General features: G+C 31.9%; 2 protein-coding genes across 2 annotated transcripts; both read right to left on the bottom strand.

Moving 5' to 3' along the window:
- Nucleotides 1-5,993: 5,993 nt before the first annotated feature.
- LOC123886871 lies at nt 5,994-9,130 on the bottom strand. Its single transcript, XM_045936146.1, has 13 exons — nt 8,993-9,130; nt 8,381-8,598; nt 8,183-8,246; nt 7,950-8,070; nt 7,780-7,870; nt 7,488-7,647; nt 7,257-7,414; nt 7,038-7,158; nt 6,771-6,941; nt 6,604-6,651; nt 6,449-6,508; nt 6,303-6,359; nt 5,994-6,203 (listed from the first exon to the last, which is right to left on the bottom strand). Exons 1-13 carry the CDS (start codon nt 9,128-9,130, stop codon nt 5,994-5,996), a joined length of 1,617 nt encoding a protein of 538 aa, XP_045792102.1.
- A 3,752-nt stretch (nt 9,131-12,882) lies between these two features.
- On the bottom strand, nt 12,883-19,689 carry LOC123882969 (beta-D-xylosidase 1-like). The gene is made up of 6 exons (XM_045931640.1): nt 18,742-19,689; nt 15,955-16,236; nt 15,089-15,258; nt 14,555-14,997; nt 14,023-14,436; nt 12,883-13,814 (listed from the first exon to the last, which is right to left on the bottom strand). Exons 1-6 carry the CDS (start codon nt 19,135-19,137, stop codon nt 13,231-13,233), a joined length of 2,289 nt encoding a protein of 762 aa, XP_045787596.1. The 5' UTR covers nt 19,138-19,689; the 3' UTR covers nt 12,883-13,230.
- Nucleotides 19,690-22,288: the final 2,599 nt, after the last annotated feature.

The following is a 22,288-nucleotide window of genomic DNA, read 5'->3' as shown; positions in this document are numbered from 1 at the left end:
TAAATAATGATAGATTAATATATCAAAGGGTAGTTTTGGAAACACTACTACATTTGTACCTAAATATAAGATTTTGTTTGACCACTGCCCGTACGTTAATTCACAATTTTGATCACTAATATATTTATTTATCTAACATTAAAAAATTATAAAGATAAGGGATCAAATTGAGATCTGCAGAAAAGATAAGGGATCAAACTGAGACTTTTAAAAGATAAGAGACCAAATTAAGACGTTTAAAAGATAAAGGACCAAATTGAGAACTAAATTAAAGATAAGGGACCAAATGAGTAATTAAGCCCTATATTATTTCACTTTCACTTACACAGTTTTCCAACTGGTTCTATGGAATACACACAGTTTTGCTTCCTCCTGGTTCTATGTAACACACACAGTTTTCCACCTGGTTCTATAGACACACACACAGTTTTGCTTCCTTCTGGTTCTATGGTACACACAGTTTTCCACCTGGTTCTATAGACACACACACAGTTTTGCTTCCCCCTGGATCTATGTAACACACACGGTTTCCCTTTATCAAAATTTATTTTTTCTAAAGTCATGTATTAAATACATTACATATTCCCTATAATGATAGATTAATATATCAAGGGTAGTTTTGGAAACACTACTACATTTGTACCTAAATATAAGAGTTTCAATTTGATTCTTTATTAGTCTCTATAATTTGGCGGACTTCTAAAAAAGTCCCTGCATTTTTTTTAAATTATATTTGTAGTCCCCTAAATTTTTTCCATTTCTAACTTTGGTCCATACTGTGAAATTTTGATTGACTGAATAGACGAAAAATGACATATAGATGTCACACATACTTATTTAATAATATGGACGCGCAAAGAGTAAACATGAAATGAGTATGTGTGTTATTTACATGGCATTTTCCATTTATTCAAACAACTAAAATTTCAAACTAATGACCAATATTAAAAACAACAAAAAAACATGAGGGACTAAAAATATAGAGACTATTTTTAGAAGTCCGTCAAAATGTGATTTAATTACATATTTGACCTCTTATGTTTATTTTAAGTTTCAATTTGATTCTTTATTAGTCTCTATAATTTTTAAGGCAATTGTAAAAGAAATTGTTTTCACATACATGTGATGAATGAGCACTCATAGAACCATGAGGGTGAACGCAGGCACTCATAGAACCATGAGGGTGAACGCAGACACTAATAGAACCATGAGAGACATGCCTGTGCAGCACCTTGCGCCCATGACAGGATAAACCAGATTTTTTCTTCATTTTTAAGGCAATTCCAACAAATGTATGGCGGTGCCAACTTTCCACCAACCATCGTGCTGCCCTCTCCATTGGTGCAACATTACCACTCTCTTCCCTATCTCTCATTAGATAGCCAAAAACTATTGTTGATTGTTTAGCTGATATGGAACCGCACGGTTTCATATAATAGTAAACGACAACGCGCGGTTCCGTTGAATTTCCAATGAAACCGTGCGTTTCCTTTATATATACATTTTTTCCCTTTTTTTTAAGCATAACAATAAATATATTAAATAAAAAAGAGAGATACAGAGACTGGTAAATATAAAGGCCTGTTTGGTGCGCAGGATAGGATAAAGACAGGATAATATAAGAAGCTGGTTAAGGACATGATAGGATAGTGGCCGGATAAGCACATATCCTGTCATGTGTTTGGTGCACGCAGAATAAGCATTCATTTTAATAAAACTAATTAACGCTATATATTTGGAAAACTAAATTTGTTGTTTTTTTGTACAATATATTCAATTTTATAGGAAAGAGAAAGTGTGCGCAAAAAAAAAAATATACTATCATGTTGCTAACCCAACTTAAACTAAGGATTAAAATAACAAAGAGCCAACAGGATAAGATTACAAATAGGTTAAATTTATCCTTTCCTATTGGTGCATCAAACAACGGATAACAATATGATAGGTTAATTTTATGCTATCATGTCTCCCTATATATGAAAAGATGCAAATATATGAAAAGATGTAACTAAAAATAGAGTGGAAAAATCAAAATTGATGTTCTTCACTTGGGTGATTCAGGTATAGGGAAGCCTTTTGAAATTTAATGATAGTTTTTGATATATCCTTCATTGTAATTTTACTAAAAAAAAATATAGAAAGATACAAAAAATAAAATGATGATAGGCTTAAAAACAGGAATAAAACAGTAAACATATATAAAAAAATATAGAAATATACAAAAAACAAGATATTTGCTTAAAAATAAGATATATGCTTAAAAATGGGAATAAAAAGCAAACATATATAAAAATATATAGAAAAATACAAAAAAAATAAAATAAAATAGATGACATGCTTAAAAATATGAATGAATAAAACAATAGACATATAATTAAATACTTCCGTTCTTGGTCAACCAAGTAATTAGAAACGTGCATGACCAACCAATATTAATAATAATTACAAAATTACTTTATCTCAATCAAATCGTTGCTATTAATGGATTTTCCTTGATATAAGACTTTGTTTGACCACTGCCCGTACGTTAATTCACAATTTTGATCACTAATATATTTATTTATCTAGCATTAAAAAATTATAAAGATAAGGGATCAAATTGAGATCTGCAGAAAAGATAAGGGATCAAACTTAGACTTTTAAAAGATAAGAGACCAAATTAAGACGTTTAAAAGATAAAGGACCAAATTGAGAACTAAATTAAAGATAAGGGACCAAATGAGTAATTAAGCCCATCCTCAGGTTCACTTTCACTTTCACTTACACAGTTTTCCAACTAAAGGTTATTAAGTTGAATGAAGATATTAAATGCGCAATTGGAAATACGAAAATTTTATATTAAGTGTTCAGGAATTATGGAAAATAAATTCGTAAAGTTGAATGAAGATAAGCTCTGAAGACTTCTCAGAAGATAACGCGTTCAGAAGCTCTGAACACTCAGAAGATGAAAGTCATTCAGAGGATTCCACCTTCAGAAGCTATGTTCAGAAGATACAGTTCATCAAGAACCAAACTCTGAAGCTAGTTAAATTAAAACTATAACGTTGTAGAATTATTCAATTACAAAAAAAAATTGTAAAATTATTGATTAAAAAAATTGTGATAACATTGTTTCTCAACATCAGAGTTAACAAAAAACTTGCTGAGATCACTAACTAAATTTCATTTCATTAACTGGAGAAGTAGCTACAGATTGATCCGGTCCTCCTACTGAATATTTTAAACCATATGAATACACATCGTCTTGAAATTTTTTGGCAACCACATCGATCTTCTCCTTACGATCATTCTCAGCCATTTTGTGAATATAAAGATCACCGGTGGCTAGAAACTGAATCGGAGTCCATCTGAATCTCCTCGCATCATCATATAATTTTCAAACTGTTTTGAAAAATTTACACTCATTTGCATGTTTTCCTCCACATAAAAGGGTCTATCATTATCACTTCTTTCAAGTGTCAATTTCATTGCTTCTGAGGTGAATTCATAATCTTCGCAAACAGCGAGTCAAGGACTAAGAGTCAACAATGAAATTGACACCTGGAAGAAGTGATAATGTTAAACCTTTTAATGTGGAGGACAACAAGCAATTGAGTGTAAATTTTTCAAAACAGTTTGAAAATTATATGATGATGCGAGGAGATTCAGATGGGACTCCGATTCAGTTTCTAGCCACCGGTGATCTTTATATTCACAAAATGGCCGAGAATGATCGTAAGCAAAGGTTTAAAGGATTTTGAGAATGAGAACGATACGAGTCATACAAAAGGGCCTCAAATCATCCGGGGAAAGAAAAATCTGCAAACAAGATGAAGAACAAAGATTGTTAAAAAGAAACATTCATTTCATTCTATTCTACTTCTATCTATATACCCCTTCATTTTCTTCTTTAGAATATTGCACCGCTTGATTTTGAAAATATCAACCAACTGACTTTTATTAATGTAGTATACTAGTATTACGCCCAATTAATGCACCCCTTCATTTTTTCACTCTATTTTGATTTACATCTTTTCATATATTGCATGTTTCCAAAGTCCTTTAATTTCAACTTTCAAGTACATTAAACTATTATTCTACATCACTTTTTTTGAAGTTTACTATATTGTTTTGGGACTAGATTTGTTTGGTCGATCAAATTATAACATTTTGTTTGGTCTATTAGTGTATGGGTAGAAATACACTTCACTATCGATCAAAACTGGAAAGAAATGAAGCTTTACTTACCCGTGGTGGAGTTATTTGGTTCTCTTCAGATCTTGAGCAAAGGAGAAACTAGTGGCATGACTTCAGACAATCAAATCTTTTCTTTCTTAATTTTATTCTGCTTAAGAAGAGCAAGAATACATATTCATTATTATTCCTTTGAAAATTTGACATAGAAAGCTTCATATTGGAATTTCCTGTACATACCTTAAATATCAAATCTTGTTACATTTCCAGGGAATTATGATAAATGCTAGCAAGAATAGAAGATGCAAGAGCCATTCTTTTACCCTGAGACAAATGAATAGCATTAGTAAAATTAACATACAGAAAAATTAGTGTATTCAACCAGGTTGAAGTCAATCATCCCTAGCCATGTTTGTGCTATTCAAATACAAACTTGTAAACTCACCTTGATTAATCAAAGGAATTACAGTAGTTATGAAATTATCCTCAACAGTAGCATCAGTAACATCAAACTCCATCGAGCTTCACCTAGCTGTGGAACATAAAATTAACTCAGTCCCCAAAATCATAATACGGAGGTATTGCTTATATCACAATTTCACAATCCAATCCAAAAAAAAAAAAACTAATTTTAAAACAGTTCCTAATTTCACAATCCCAAACAGATAATGCAACAAATCCTTAGAGAATAAATGAGTAGAACCTTCTTCAAAAAATTTCCTTTTTCCAGACCTAATAGCTTTTGGAACATGTGTTTTGGCCATAATAACAGAGAAGGATATGAAATTACCTTGTATAAGTAGTTTAAGCAAACACGAAATTCGTATGACCCAAAGTAGAGATTCTTCAACAACAAAAGAACAAAAGGTCCTATTTATAGATGAGAAACCATAAAACTGAGAGGATGAATCGAGAGAATCTAGAAAAAAACGGAACGGTGGGAATTGATGAGAGAAAAACGGACCTGTCCCTTTGTTTCCCTTGACCCTTTGTGTGGAATTGACACCTATTAATTATACCAAACTCATATTTAGACTTCTTACTTTTTAATGAAAGAAAGTGCTATGAATCTAGTTTGAAGATAAAGCACAACTCAACGAAGCCCAAGACACCCCCGGAGGATAAAGGGCGATCTGATGAGGTAATGTGGTCAGCGTCATGGATATCGAAGAGTAAGTCCTATTGAAGACCTGAAAGTCTGGAACAGGTTCAGATAGGTGAAGAAGTTCACCAAACGGCACAAGTCTACAACCAGCGTTTCATTTTAATTGTCTTTTTATTTTAATTTCCATAATTAATTTATTAAAATAAAAAATTCAAATTAATAATCAATGACTTCACATATACTCTTTGTAATATTTAGCCTTGGACGGAATTTACCGCCCGATTGGGGCTGCATTCCCAAACAACCCGACTCGCCGACAGCGGCTCGTGGTGCGACAGGTTCCGAGCACAACGGGGCTCTCACCCTCTCCGGTCCCTCGACCTAGTCTAGTGTGGTGAAATTAGTGTAATGTATTTAATACATGACTTTAGAAAAAATAAATTTTGATAAAGGGAAACCGTGTGTTACATAGATCCAGGTGGAAGCAAAACTGTGTATGTGTCTATAGAACCAGGTGGAAAACTGTGTGTACCATAGAACCAGGAGGAAGCAAAACTGTGTGTGTCTATAGAACCAGGTGGAAAACTGTGTGTGTTACATAGAACCAGGAGGAAGCAAAACTGTGTGTATTCCATTGATCAGCCTAATAGTTAAACAAACCAGTCAATTTAGGCGAAAGACAGTTATAATTATAAACCCCTAGTTCATGAACTCCTCATTTTTTCTTTTTTGGAATTTTCAGACCTCTCTTTCCTGCTGCATTTCCTCCAACTTTCAACAATTTTGTAGATGATGATTTTTCTCCAATAAAATCTTCAACTTCAGCATCTTGGGAAGTAGATGTTAGGTCATTACCTGACCGTTTTGATGGTGTCTTCATTTCAAAAATGAGTGGATCAATCTCATCAGATGCAAACAGAGAAATCTGAATATAAGCAGTAACTGAAACTAAATTATATACTTAAAAATAAGCACTACAAAATTACAGGAACTCGATTTATAAAAAATAGTTGAAGTGACGTACCGTTGGTATAACGTCATCAACGTCACGAAGATCTTCAACAGTAGTAGTAGGCTGCAACTATAATTGTCATTTTCTTAGTAGGATGAACTAATTGAGTTAACAATGTAACAACATGGATATGTTGAATCATTGAAATATTAACTAACCTCAACTTCAGCCTCGACTTCACATATATTTGGTGGTACAGATTCTGCAGTGCTATTGTCCTGTAATGAGGAAGAATGATTGCATTAAAACCTTCAAACAATAAATATAAACATAATGTACATCGGGGAAGAGCATCATGCAGCATCTTACTAACCTCTATAACTAACTTCTTAGCAACAACTTTGACCAGTCCTTGAGGAGCCTACAAAAAAAAAGATAAAATCATCATAGTTAAGAAAGTTAACATGAATCATGACATACATTGAAAATGAACAATAATATTATTAATGCCATAAAACATAAATTCTATAAACGACTTACATCAGTAGGTGGAAACTGAGAGGAAATTTCATTGATAAAGTCATCTGCTTGATTGATTTGTATAACTGATCCAGTTTTCCACTTGGGTTGACACTTAACTTTAACAGCCAAAGTTTTCCCAACAATTAGATCGATGTCTTCTGGATAATCAAGAGGATCGTGGATTCCATCCTATGTAAATTGAATGACATTCATGGTTTATCAGTAAATATAAAGTAGATAATCTATACATAGAACAAAAATCATTATAACTCGTTCAAATTTTACCGCCAACATCTCAGATCGTAGCACAAGGGCACTTTTGCCAATTAAATATTCACATTCGCGGTCCCAGAAGACAAAAGTTGCCTTAGCCTGACCATCACCAACCTCAACATCCAACTTGTACCTGTAAATGTGTAAATAATAAATTATTTCCAATACAATCACATTATTGTTTAAGCTATAATATTGTAGGAAAAAACTATTAATCAACATACACTATACCTAAGAATTTCTGTTTCAGTTTCATGGTCATCGCCGCATTTATATGGAGGAGCTTCACCGAAGCATTGTCTAGGGCATTTGAAGCATGTCAAATAGTACCAACCATATTTTGTAGGCTTTACCTTAATTGTGTTGACAATAGTCACACATTTGGTTTCCTACATAGTTAGAGTTGGAAAATTTTCAATAACTGTGTAGATTGAATTCAAGCAAGTTTCAAACATCGAGTACCTGTGGTAGTTGGACCATTTTCCTCAGAGGCATGATCTCAGAATTGTGCATGAATATTTGTTGCGGTGTGTACTGCGAACTTCCATATGATTGGCTCATCATTTGTGATGGAGTTTCAGCAAATCGATCCACAGTACCGCTTTCAATACCGGCAAGTAAGCTTATAATATAACACATGACAATGGTTAGTTCAACAAATGTATATAAATATATATATATATATTTGAATTGAGGTAACAACTTTTGAGCATATATATAAATTTGATTTGGGGTAACAAAAACTGAAAACTACATTTTCTTGAACTCAACAATCTCTGGAACTTCTTCATTGATGAAAAGCTTAGTGGTACTCCATGTGTTTGATATTGTCAACGGCCATTTTCCTACACACATATATATATTAGATAACTTTCAATATTAATAGTTGTTTGTTATAGTTAAACCAAATGCAAAATATGGTACCTTCTTTTTTGATTTTAGCATATTTCATCAATACAATAATTGGTTCACCCTTAGATTCATTCTGAACATCGAAGAACTTAAGTGCATAGTTTCCCATAGAGTGCAAGCAATTGGAATGTTGCTACAATCAATATATTAACAAACTTAGTATACGTCAATGGATCACAATTTGTTATATACAACATAAGGTGCATATATTGTTATTACCAAAGGTCTCGAAGAGTAAGGTTAACTTGAACTTTCCTAGTTCCAGCAATAGACTGTGAATAACCAATTTGATCACCAATCCAACAATATCTGAATACAAAACCATAATTGTGTTAAATAAAATGATATGTTTGTGATTTGTAAATGCAAGACAACATTAAACTATACCATATAATAAATCTTCACGAAAATCAAGATTGATGATTTCACTAAAAGGTTTCAACTTTGTGACTGCATCAGGAATTTGATGGACATTGACATCTTTTACTAAAGTTCCACCATTGAACCTCAACTTGTAATCATGGCACGATGTTTTGAACTGGTCATCATTTTTGATAACTTGAAAATTTTGCATTGTGTAAGTGTTGTTCACAGTTATAAGAATGTCTTTTTCAAATTTCTGATGTAGTTCGTTAGGAATGAACACATATATGTCATCTCCCTGAAATTCAAAGATAAGCCGATTTGATAGTTTACTGTACAACTCACTTGGTACTATAGTTTACTTTGATTAACAAACATGTATATATCTTAAGATTTATATACTTGAACACCAACACATTCTTTGATTCATCAAAAACATACCTTCATATATGAACACACTTTTTTGTCTTGAACATTAAAAATGTAATATTTTTCTATGAACAAACATGTAACATCAAATTTTGTTCCACCAATAATTAGACAAACATGTAACATCAAATTTTCATCCACCAACATAATTTATGAACAAACATTTAACATCAAATTTTTAACAGATCATTTTGTCAAATTTTTCAAACTATAACATCAAAACTTTAAAGACATATAAAAAGCTAATATCATTAACAGGTTACCTTGTCGTCCACAACCAGAAGTTCAATAGACTCTTTTCCATCCTTCAAGTTAGTCCATTTTTCTTTGACTTTCACAGATATCTTCCAAAGATCCTTCGCGTCGTTTATGTCTTTGACACTCTCGAATTTCCTAGCCATTTTGCTGATGAAAACACGAAAAAAAAAACATTTTCAGCTGAGTTCAAGCTACATATTAAAAAAAATTCTACCTTCCATAGATCTTTGTTTTTGTTGGTATTATACAAAGAAGATGAAGTATAAAAACATCATGAAAGTTCGACTCAACATATTTGAGTAAAAATAATCAGTTGAGGTTTCAATAAACACGACATATGTTCGATTTTTCTCATTCCAAGCATTGATCCGAGTGATTTAACATATGAAAATCACAAAATCATAAGTTTATTTGACGAAAACTGTGATTTTATTCTTAACCGTTTTCATTTTTTGAAAAAATTTGTAACCGATTTGATATAGCATATGAACACAATATGAAGCATAGCTTGGATAAAATCAAGAAGATGAAGTAGATTATGTTACCTTGTTGTCTCAATGGATGAGAGAAGAGAGGTTTGAGTTTGGGTTACCGTGAGAAAAATGATTTGAGAGGGAAGAGTGATGCTTTGCAGGATTTTTGTTTGTTTCCACACAAAAGGTGTGATGTGACATAAAGGAGGGATTTGAGTATCAATTGGATTGGTTAAAATTGAACCATGGCTTGGTTGGCTTGCAAAATCAGTTACCTTTTGTCTCACAAAACACAAATATGGCTTAGTTAGGACACTATATGGCTTAGTTCCCTCAAGTGTTAGTTCAGTTTCAATTTTTTTGGACAACAAATACCCTTGTTTTGGACAGGTGGCAGATTTTTAAGCATGGTCAGTTTGGTCTTTACCAGGTACTACAAATTTCTTATATTGTAATTGATTATCATTAAGTTTTTATTTAAGAAAATAAAAACTTATTGATGCGGCTGCAAAATAAAGTAAAACGCATAGGGACTAAAATTGCGTAATTAGTAAAATAAGAGACAAAAATTGCATTTAAACTTTAAAAATAAAATTTTAAAATAATTTTTATTATAAATAAAATTTCAGCATATAAAAGATATTTAATAATAATATTTAAAAGATATATTATATTAATATGTTTAAATTAGGCTTAACTACACATTTGGTCCCTTACGTTTATTTTATGTTTCAATTTGGTCCCTTACGTTTAAAAATTATCAATTTGGTCCCTTACGTTTATTTTAGGTTTCAAGTTAGTCCTTTCCGTCAATTTAGTCACATATGGCAGTCAATTTGCATATGTGGACTGACACGTGGCACTTGGACACAGTGACACATGTACTGTTCAAACGGTGTTAGTGACAAAACTAACGGAAAGGACTAACTTGAAACCTAAAATAAACGTAAGGGACCAAATTGATACTTTTTAAACGTAAGGGACCAAATTGAAACCTAAAATAAACGTAAGGGACTAAATATGGAGTTAAGCCTTTAAATTATTATCTTAAATATATATTTGATATAAATTTTATTATTAATTAAGCATGTTGAACCGCTAATTTTACCAAACACTTCAATTAGCTTATTAGCCATAAGTTATCAGCTATCAGCCATCAGTCATAAGCTATAAGCTATCAGCTAACTTATCAGTTATCCGCTAATTTTGCCAAACAAAACCTTAGTTTTGTTATTTTTGGTATTATACCACTTGCATTTCAAATTAAATTAAGCAGTGTTGTCAATTGTAGATTGCTATAAATAATGGTTTGTTCAAATTCAGCTATGCTATATGGTCCTGTTTGGTAACAATAAGTTATAAGTTAGCTTATAGCTGAAAAGTAGTAGAATGAAATTAAAGTGTTTGGGAAATTTATTTGTTGTAAGTACACATTTTTAAATTTATTTGTTTAATACTCAAATTAAAATAAAAAATAAATATATGAACGTAATTTAAGAGATTGTTTAAGCGTTTCTAATTTAAAAGAGGTGAAATCTAATTTTTAGTATAAGCGGGGCTGGTTCGGGGACGGGTTCGGGGTGGGTATCAATGTACCCATTACCCACCCCAAACCCATCTTTTGAAATCGGAGAAAACCCAAACCCGAACCCAAACTCAGTCAACTCGGGTTTTCTCCGTCAAAGCGGGTATGAATTTTATTGTCATGCCTAATCATGATTATAATATGGTTCTTGCTAACCAGTATCCTCAGGGGCACTCTTTAAACATCTTAAATATCCAGTTTTTATGAAAATGTGTGAATTCAACACCTTTCAAAAAAAGACAAAAACAAATCCACTATCTGTTTTACGTTAAGCAATACGTAGGGTAACTCCCAAAATAGCAGTAAAAGCAAAACGTGCAAGCGGATCGACTCGTCAATTTCCCGTTGAGAGTTGGAATATTTCACTTTTTATAATAATAATTCCTTAAAATAGAATGTTTAAAGAGTGTCCCAAGGATACTGGTAAGCAAAAACCATATTTTAATCATGATGATTATTATTTAAAATTTGCATTCCTTGATTCCGAATTCTAGATCCGCCACTATAAATTCAAATGACACAAAGTACGTATTTGAATTCTACAATTCAAAAACATACTCCAAATTCTAAAATTCGAGTAAAACATATTCTTAAAAAATTGTAGGGCTTGAGATGGATTGAAGTCCAATCGACTTCAGACCCAATCCATTCTTTATTCCTGAAGTGTTTCTCTTGAGGTAAAATTCTGAATTTTAAAAATGTTTAGGTGTCGACGGCAGGTCGCCACTCCACCTCCGCATCCGACTCCCTCCGGCCAACCGCCACCGCACATCTAGATAAACTCCGACGAATGGTAGGCGGCGCTCTCCCTCCTTCCATCACCGCATCTGAACGAAAAGGGAGCGAAAATTGGAAAAGGGGAAACAAAATTCAAGGTGTAGTACTTCTTCTTTCATTTGCTAATTGCTAATTTCTAGTTGTGAAATTTGCATTTTCTTGGTGAATGTTAACAACTTATGAACCCTATTATATACATTAGGGATTTGAGTGTACCTGTTTGGTTCTGCTGTGAAAAAAAAAAAAATTTTGTGTGAATTAATATTAAATTCGAGTATAAAATCGATTATAGAATCATAAGCTAGTACAATTTTTAGCTTCAATGTAGAATCAATTCTAGAGGAAAAATCAATTATACTCTGGAGAAACAAAACATGTCAAAAACAATCTTAACCCGTCTAGAAGTGGAATCAAACATACACTTAGCGTAACCAATTCCCGTAATACTAGGAAAGCTGTGAGTGTCCTTCTACGAAGCATGGACACAGACACAGTCACAAACATCGGACACGACACGGATACTGACACGTCGACACCGATACTAATTTGAAAAAAAGACATAATTCAATGTAATTATAAGTGTCGGTGTCGATACCAGCACGTGTGTGATACGGGACATGCCTAATCTAGAGTGTCTGTGCTTCATAGGTGTCCCTTCACTGTGATTATTTGTTTCCTGAGTTCTTAAATTATGCAGATACTTCGAAATAAATTTTATCTCTATTTGTATGATCATAATCTTTGTTTTGGGCATGAATTTACTTAGCTGAATTTTCCTAGGCAATTGAATGATAACCAACTAGTAAAATTCCTTGAGTTTGGAAACTTGAATATATGAAGAAGTTGATTTCATTGAGTTAGCAAACTCTTACAATCAAATGATATGTTTAATGATGTTTCTATGAAAACTATGAAGGGGTTAATTTCATTTTTTGAGAGATATAGAGAAATTGGTTTTTATTATGCCTTGGATAATGCTAAGGAAATAGCTATTAAAATTGCACTTTTTTTATTAGGGATCCAATTTTTAAAATTAGAACAAACCTCTAAATGCAATGAGTAAATAATAAGAACTTTCAACTTTGTTCAAAAACCTTTTCAACAACATATGAAGTGCAATAATTATACACTTTTTCTTTACAACAATTGTACTACACTTGCTATAGTGACTATTTTACAATGTCACCTAGATTCACCTATTTTACATTTAGAGCAAGAATAGCACATTGTTGTTGCACTATAAATTGACTTATACAAATAATCCCCACCCTCTATTCCTTATTTTACATTTGCATAAATTCAAAACTCTTATGAATTTTATTCTTTGTAATTTCAATTCACTTGAGAAATCAATATTAGTAAAAATATTGTAAAACTTGTATGTATGTGTGTCAAATTTGTTTGACACTTAATGTTTAATTTGGTCCAAAGTTTGAACCAAAAGAGAATGTTTGAGATCACCAATTTGTAGTTCATGTTTACCAATTGGGATTCTTCTAACCCCAAACTCATCAACACTAGAAAGATGGTTACAAACATGAACACCAACCTTAACACGTGTCTTTGATCCAGCATGAACATAAGTCTTATGAAAATTCACCAATTGTTTAACACCATTAGGTGGTTTTGAGAAAATAAGAAGTGTGTGAGACCCATCCATTGACCCTTCATTTTTCACATCAACATGAAATCCTAATTCCAACTCATCACATTTTGCATGACTCACTTTCATTGCTTTGTTACTTGAGTTTGTGAAGGCTTGGGCATGAGTGGTTGTAAATTGAACTGAGACTTGTTTTGGAGCAAGTGCTAGGGTATGTGTGAATCTTGAGTAACTTAGTCCATGCCCAAATGGGAAAACTACTGGGCCTTTGTAGAATCTATAGGTTCTTCCTGGGTACCCTATTGCTGGATTTGGACGCATGTCCATGTTTGTCATTGGTACTTTGGCCACATAATTTTGTGGGTACCATGTATTAGGTAATCTTCCTCCTGCAACAAAATGAGTAAATCAACATTTTGATCCTCAAAATTGTAAAAATCATAAATTAGCTTAGTTGGTCGGTGTGTCTGGATGCTGAGAGTCCATATGTTGAAACAAAGAAGGTGAACGCTTCATAGAGCGTATAAAGTGACATTATCGAAAGAATCACTTTTGGAACTAAAAACAAAAATTACTAATCAATTTAGTTTTTCTTACCTGGATTAGTTCTACCAAAGATGATATCAGCAATGGCAGTACCACCAGATTGACCAGGATAACCAACCCACAAAATGGCACTAATCTTGGGATCATTTTTGGCAAATGTAACATCAATAGGCCCACCAGACATGAGTACTAAGATAACTGGGCCTCTTGCAGCCCTAGCTACTCTAGACACTAGCTCTTGTTGGTGGCCTGGTAAAAGAAGCCCAACTCTGTCTCTAAATTCTGCTTCTATGGACTGATCTAGGCCCATTACTAATACTGTTGCATCGGCTTGCCTTGCTACTGTTTCAGCTGACCCAAATAGTTGGTTCCCACTACAAGCAACATTGCTACATCCTGCTTGATGGAGGGTTCTCACATATCTTGCAATCCCTTGTAACGGCGTCGTATAACCACACGCCACACCTATCGAAAAATGAAAAATACGGCTGAATCAGATTCTCAATTGAATCGGTTGGTTCGGTTTGATTTCCAAAACTATACATTTAAAGTAGTTAAATCAAATTGGTGAGTAGTAACTAACCAGCATAGTTCCCTATCATAGTTTCAGTAACATCAGAATTAGGTCCAATAACTCCTACGGTGCGGTATCTTGTAGGGTTCAATGGCAATGCATTTCCTTTGTTTTGTAGGAGAACAATACCCTGTCTAGCTGCCTCAACTGCAACTTCATTATGGGCCGGTAAACAAACAATATTTGTGCCCAAATTACCATATGGTTGGGCCGGACCATCAAACATACCCAATCTCATTTGGACGGTGATAAGGTTAGCTAAAGCAAGATTAAGATCGTTTTCAGACATAAGTCCTTGCTTAATAGCACCATCAGTATGTAGAGCCAAAAATGGACCACAATCCAAATCTAGACCCGCTTTAATCGCGGCTGCTGCTGCCTCTTCGGGTGTTCTTGTGTAGTGTTGGGTGTCGTAGTAAACTCCAACTGAATCACAGTCTGATACAATGTACCTGATAATTTATTTTTTTAAAATGACAAATGTTAGTAGTTAATCATAAAATTATGAAAAAGAGAAATGCTACCAACACGCTATAGACTAACCCATTGAGGCCCCATTCACCGCGGATGGTGTTGCGAAGGAGTTCGGGATCAGCACAAGTGGGCTTGCCATTGACCTGATTGTAGGAACACATTACACTGGCCACCTTTCCTTCCGACACACACGCTTTGAATGGTACGTCATATGTGTCCGCCAAGTCCTGTTTACTAACCTGTATATACAACCATAATAATTTAATAACCCAAATCCTCGTATACATTTTTGACATTTTATTTTTAATTTGCTAAATAAATCCTTGATTTATCAATAATATTGGCGCAAGTGATTGGTAGGTTTAACCATTGTAAACCAATGGAGTATCAAGTTGTATCTAATAAAAAAACTTTTTACCCTGAAATGACTTTTTCTAAAAATAATTGAGTGTAAATTCCATTACAATTTTTTTCCCTATTAAAGTCATATCAACACAGGCTACTAATCAATGATGAAGAGAACAAAATGGTTTATGATGCACAAGTGGTAATTTGGTAGTTCATATTACATCACTATCATTTATCCCAACCAATTGCAAGTGGCCTAAAGTCCCTATCAACAACAACTTGCATAGCTTCCACTTATTTTTCCCATCTTGTATTTATGGAAAGTACTTATTTGAACCAAAACAAAGTGAGTGACAAAAGCAATTAACAGCGTTCATCCATGAGGCATAAGTAACAAACCAATAATGCTTAGAGATGCACATGAAAATTGAGTTCAAAGCACTTAATAATGTAACCAACAACTACTTCGAGATCATAACTCAAGCAATTTTGGATGGGTTAGATTTTAAATATGTATACTTGACCTAAAAATAAATTTATATAAATAATTTTATAAAATAAAAATTACAATATTAGGTCATGCATACCTTGGCATTGAAATGAAATCTATCTACACCATTCCAATTGTCAAGATCATAGGCAGTGTAATGTTTACAACAAGCAGCAACCTTGAGGCGGTTACCCGCGCCGTTGCCTTGTAGTCCTTGAACATAGCTGGCGGCATATTTTGCAGCCAAGGTGGGGTCTTCGCCGGGTGTCTCCTGGCCACGGCCCCACCGTGGATCACGGAAAATATTTACATTAGGACTCCAAAATGTCAATCCTGCAGCTCCACCATTGTACATTGCTCTTGCTTCATCAGACACAATCTGCACATGAATACATATAGTTCATTCCACAAATAATTCTTTATATTAATACATATTAAAATTAGTGACCTTAATGTATATTTTTTAAAGGGACTTGATTTTTATAGTTTCTAATTTTTCTTTCCCAAAAAAACTTTGATATATCACGAAATAAATTTTTGTTAATTGTAATTTATGGACACCTATAATTTTTTCATAATACATATTAATTTTTTTCTTTGATATTGTTATTCTAAATGGAAAAGTCTTGTACCAAAAAAAAATACAAAAATGGAAAAGTCTTTTTCATGCCTTCTTTCATTTGGTTAAACTACCAACCGGAATAAAATCGAATATTTATAGCACTAAGAAACAAAGGAAACACCCCCCCATTTTTTGACAATTTGTGGAATCAAAACGTCACACATTATGAAGTCTTAATCTAACTCTTGTACCTTAAGAGAAAGACTTTACCATAATATATAATAATATCGCATATATGTGGCTAATGTGATTAGGATATTATTGGTTCTCTTGCAACAAAAGCAACTCAAGAAAGCACCATATTATATACATGCATGTATAGCAACATAATACAAAACGAAGAAAAAATAAAAGAAAAAAAGAAGCCGTAATTGGAAGAACTTGCTACAAGTATAGATGTGGATAAGCATCATGAAACACCTAACGTTTTGGCAATTATTTGTTAAACAATAATTAAGAAAATATGCAAAGTTGATGGGACTTTATGCTTCATTAAAACACACCAACATATAAAGATCATTGACCTTTTTTACCAAGTGACATATAACACTAGAAATTCCAACACATAATTGTGAAATTCTGAATTTAAATCCGATAAAAATATTTAATAATATTAATATTCCTCAGTTGAATTAAATCTTATGAATGATTAAGGTTTATGCTATATTATTACCAACGTAACTATTTTTTTATGGGAATAAGTTGCTCAATGATCAATTCAAAAAAAAAAAAAGTTGCTTAATGATATATCATGATGTTTATATGAAGATAACAAAATTTAAGAAAGTACTTTCTCCGGTCTCGTATGTAAACAAAATATTTTTTTTATGTCATTGAACAATTGATGTATTTAGTCCATAATATAGACCAGATACATTAATTATTCAATGAACCCGAAAAATGAATCTTTCTTGCTATTATATACTTATTATACTTCTCTCTATAAGTATAACAATTATGTAGTATTATTTTATTTCAACCTTAATAATACAATGAGACCTAGAGGTTTTTATTTAACTAGCTATATTTAACCATGAGGGAAAAAAAAGGACAAGAAACACCACCTTCTCAACATGATGTGGTAGCTTTCATGGTTATAAATGAAATAATAGCGTAATGGACCTTCTTTTGGCTACTTGTAGATAATAAATTATATAAGTTGATGAATTTTCAATGTCACACTCTAATTTTGTAAACCATATAAAGTGACCCTGAGTGTCATAATATATTTTCCAAATGTATGTAAAGCACATGGGACAGCTTGTCAGTTTCTTGGCTAAAAAAAGTGACTGGTGAAATAGCATCATTTTTTATTTACTCAATAATGTTTTTCTTTATTTATCAAACAAAAAAACAAGAAATCAAAATTAACGATTTTTTGTTCATATGGTTGGACTATAAGTTATTGGTTAGTAATTTTAAAAATTAAAAAAAAAATAGAAAATTTAACCACCTTTTTGTTTTTATTGAGGACAGGTGAAACAAATTTTAATGAATAATAAATAATGAGAATAATATTAGTACACAAACCAAAAGGAAATGAATCTTCTCAAGTCCTACTAGTTTTAATTTTATCATATAAATTTTTTATATTCATCATTCATTAATATTGATTAAATTTGATGTTGTTTAAATATTTTTTTTGTCAAATAGTTTAGTAGCTAAAAAATTCACTTTAAAGATAAATAAGTAAAATGTTCGGAGTTTGAATTCCGACTACTATACATATAATGCGAATATATATTAAATTCAAATTCAACACAGCATAAGAAAATTCATGCTAATAAAATATGTATGATTGAAAGACAAACTTATTTAATAATCGTATATAATAGTTATTCACCCATTTGCATAGCTAGCTGGTGTCTGTACTATATTAAAGTAATGTTATTATCATGACTTTATTACGTATGAGTGAATGGATAAATTATTTTCTTATCATGAATGGCCGAAAAAGAGAACCAAAGAAAGAATCTCATTTGAATTAAAATAAAAATATTTCTATAAGCAAACCAATAGTATTGATGAAAAATAAATAAGTAATAATAATAAAAATAAATTTTTTGGTAACCATAAATTATTCGTGGCAAGTATATTTTATAGTTTGGTTGAGAGAGACCTGACTGACCATCTTTAGTAGGTCATATCAATCGGTCCATATTTTTTTTCTATTCATAAGACTCAAAACTGAGACGTTGAATAATCGAGTTTAGTTTCGGTCATGCAAATAAGAGAATAATAATAAATGAAATATTATCTTACCCGACCAATTTCAAGCCACAAAGATTGATTGAAAGAAGCAGCAGTGGTGATAACTTGAGGGAAGCTAGTGGCGGCGTGAAAGGCCGCACCAAATTTAGTACCCGGGCCCACATTCGAAACACCGTGTAAAGCCTCCGACCACCACTCATAGCCTTGTATTCCAAGTCTTGGAATTGCAATTGCATTGTTCACAACTAGCCTTATCTTTTCAGGCAATGTAAGTCTTCCTATAAGGTCTTGTACTCTAACATGAATTGGCACTCTTGTATTGCAAAATTTGTACCCTCTTGTTAAACCATTGTTTGGGTCACATGCAAAGGGTACTCTTCCTTCACTTAATGTAATCACTATAAAAATTAATAACATGAAAGTTATTAACTTTTTGTAAGAGCCCATAATTGGTTTGTGTGATAAATTGAAGAATAATGAGAATGAATGAGAGAGAGTAAGGTGGGGTGTATGGAGTGTTTGGGAGTGTGTGTTTATATAGAGAGGGAAGTGTTTGGAGTTGCGTCTTTTAAAGGGTTTTGGTAACGATGAGAGGAAATGAAAGATACTTTTTGGTGATTGGTTTTCCACGTAGATTGATTTATTGCAAGATATTATATAATTGGATATATCATATATTCATATTCTTATGCATGCATTTATCTATAATTAGCTAGCTTTAATTATCGAAAAAAATATGTGTGTATATATATCAAGCTTATAAAGACTAGCTAAGAAATAAACTTGAATTAATGGACGATTTGGTGGGATGTAACTACTCGATGTCAGAACTTACCTTCGAATTAGATTAACAGTTTAGTGGACCGGATACTAAACCATTTTATTTTTTGAATTAATGGATATTTTGTTAAAATAATAAGGGAGAGATGAGTGAGTCAGTGTAACACGCAGTTGGACTCAGTGGGTGGTGGCTGGGCTGGTTGGTCCCTTTGTGGAGTTGAAGTAGATGCCAAAATAAATCACTTAAATATATTATATGCCATAACTTATGAAGAGGATAATAAAAAAAGTTTTAAAAAAAAAATGACAAAACTCATATAGTTGGTGGTATTTTGATTCTCAGCCGTCACCGTTTCAACAGATTTACGACTTGTTAACATATTGGTGATCGTTAGATCGATATTCGATAATTTAAATTTTAATATAGATTTTTTATTTTATTTTTTTATGTTTAAATGTAAAGAATTTAAAATCTAGTTCCATCTCAAGTCCTTAAACATGCTTAGAGTCTGTAATTATGAACTTAATACATATAGAAATTTATCATTGGAGAGTTTAAATTTTATACACTTTAAATTTTTGTATAAATTGTCCATATTTAATTAGTAAAATTGTCAAAATTGTTGGTTCGAATATTATAATCCGGATTTGAACTTCATCTCCCTCACTTGTATGTAAGTGAAAATGAAATTTATAATTTTTATAAGTTTAATTAAATGGATAGAAATATCCTATTTTATATATAATAATCTTGTTTGATTCTGAACATAGCACATTCACCTTATAAACAGAAAAAATATAGTATTACTTTTTGATAAAGTCGTTTCTCTAAATAATTACTTTTTGATTTTATTGAGGAAGTGGAAGTTTTTGGACGTTCACAGGCTACAGAATCTCTTTATGCTTTTCTTACTTGCAAGCGTAAGCTTGGATTATAGAGTAGTAGCTAGTTTTGCATGTTTTCTATTCACCAATCACAACCTAGGTAACAAAATTCCACAACCACAACCTAGGTTCCTATTTTGACAATTTATCTAAAAAATACTACTTCGTCCCAAAATATAAGCAAAAATTGGTCAACAAAAATGGATGTATTTGGTCCAAATCTTTAACCAAATACATCAAGTTTATTTGACCCACCTTTACTTATATTTTGGGACTGGGGGAGTAAATGTTTTGCTCTCAATAAGTCAAATTATTTGACGGATTCTGATTCTTACAAACACCACCATCAAAAACAAATAAACAAACTATACCATTTTTCTCCTTAAAAATGTGGGACATATTTTTTTATCTTAGTTTTTTTTTGGAAGCATTTTTATCTTAGTTTTTTTATATAGTCAATTTATTTATTAAATGTGTTTTTGATCCCGACTATTTAAAGGGTGTGCTTGAATGTTTAAAATAACCCTTAATAATAAATGCAAAAAAAAATTACTTCTTATGATCAATTTTATAAGAGATAGTTGACTTTTTAATTCATTCAATAATTAATGTTTTATCTAATCCTTTTTATAAGAAGCAGTCAATTTTTTTTTTAATTGAATAATTAATATATTTGGTCCATAATATAAACCATATTTATTAGGACAAAACTTACATGCATTTCCATACATACATTTATTACTTCTCCTCTCACAAAGAAGTAGTTTTTTTTATTAAAAAATAATTTTCTTTTATTTTTTCAAAATGAAAAAACACAAATAACCACCTCTTTGTGAGTGGAAAAATAAGAAATGCATGTATGGAAATGCATGTAAGTTTTGTCCTAATCTATAATACATTAGTTATTTAAAATATATAAAAATTGTATTGTTTTTTATAAAAATGACTAAAAATGAATAATCCTCTATTGGACCTTGTAGTTATAGTGACAACTGCTGACAGTCTCATATGTCAAAAAGTCCTTTTGTTGGGTGTTTACCAAAGTTTCATGGAAACGTGCGTTTTCACCCTCGTGATTTTACTGGAAATTGACTGACTAAAGTGCATTTAAGTTAGATCAAATCTCGTGACTCCATAAGCAGAAAATATAAGTGATTTTGTCCTTATTTACTGCCTTGTTTTTCCTTCAATTTGCAACTTTCAAACAAGTGCTTCTCAATTGGAGGATTTTAGGGCGGGAGACCATGATAGGTCTCTTATCAATGAGTCATGTATTTTGTGAATCGGATTGAATGTGTACGTGATATTATGGTGTACTGTCAGTATTATATTATTTCTATTTCTAAAAAAAAGTTTCCAATTTTTTCGGAAAAAAGTTTTCGATCTTTTTTGGGGAAACAATTTTCGATTTTTTTTTCGGAAAAAAGTTTTCGATCTTTTTTGGGGAAAAAATTTTCGATCTTTTTTGGGGAAAAAATTTTCGATTTTTTTTTCGGAAAAAAGTTTCCGATTTTCGGAGGGAAATTTTTGATTTTAGATAAAAACAATTCCAGAGGTTTTGTCTGAACAAAAAAGTTTCCGTTCTTTTTTCGGGAAAAAAGTTCCGATATTTTATTCGGAAAAAAGTTTCGGATATTTTCCGGAAAAAAAGTTTTCGATATTTTTCTGGAAAAGTTCTAATATTTCATTTGAAAAAAAAGTTTTAAATATTTTATGTTTTTTCACTTTTTTTTGTATCAGCAAAATTTTTTCAGATGAACATTTCGAAACTATTTTCCCCAAAAAATCGAGAACTTTTTTTCGGAAAACATCGGAACTTTTTCCAGAAAAATCGAAATCTTTTTTTCGGAAAAAATCCGAAACTTTTTTCCCGAAAAAAAACTGAAACTTTTTTTTCCAGAAAAAATCCGGAATTGTTTTTATCTAAAATCGA

This window comes from Trifolium pratense, linkage group LG5 (genome assembly GCF_020283565.1).
Source record: "Trifolium pratense cultivar HEN17-A07 linkage group LG5, ARS_RC_1.1, whole genome shotgun sequence".
NCBI lineage: Eukaryota > Viridiplantae > Streptophyta > Magnoliopsida > Fabales > Fabaceae > Trifolium > Trifolium pratense.
Note: the sequence above shows the minus strand (reverse complement) of the source record. Positions and strands in the feature narration are given on the sequence as shown.

What these genes read in the sequence shown, in the direction of transcription:
- LOC123882969 (XM_045931640.1), bottom strand. Translation starts at nt 19,137, where the DNA reads ATGGGCTCTTACAAAAAGTTAATAACTTTCATGTTATTAATTTTTATA. An exon ending in GGTGAATGGGGCCTCAATGG is followed by an intron (nt 14,998 to 15,088) that starts GTTAGTCTATAG and finishes ATAAATTATCAG; the next exon opens with GTACATTGTATCAGACTGTG. An exon ending in TATGATAGGGAACTATGCTG is followed by an intron (nt 14,437 to 14,554) that starts GTTAGTTACTAC and finishes ATTTTTCGATAG; the next exon opens with GTGTGGCGTGTGGTTATACG.
- LOC123886871 (XM_045936146.1), bottom strand. Translation starts at nt 9,130, where the DNA reads ATGGCTAGGAAATTCGAGAGTGTCAAAGACATAAACGACGCGAAGGAT. An exon ending in AAATGGTCCAACTACCACAG is followed by an intron (nt 7,415 to 7,487) that starts GTACTCGATGTT and finishes CTAACTATGTAG; the next exon opens with GAAACCAAATGTGTGACTAT. An exon ending in TACGATCTGAGATGTTGGCG is followed by an intron (nt 6,942 to 7,037) that starts GTAAAATTTGAA and finishes CAATTTACATAG; the next exon opens with GATGGAATCCACGATCCTCT.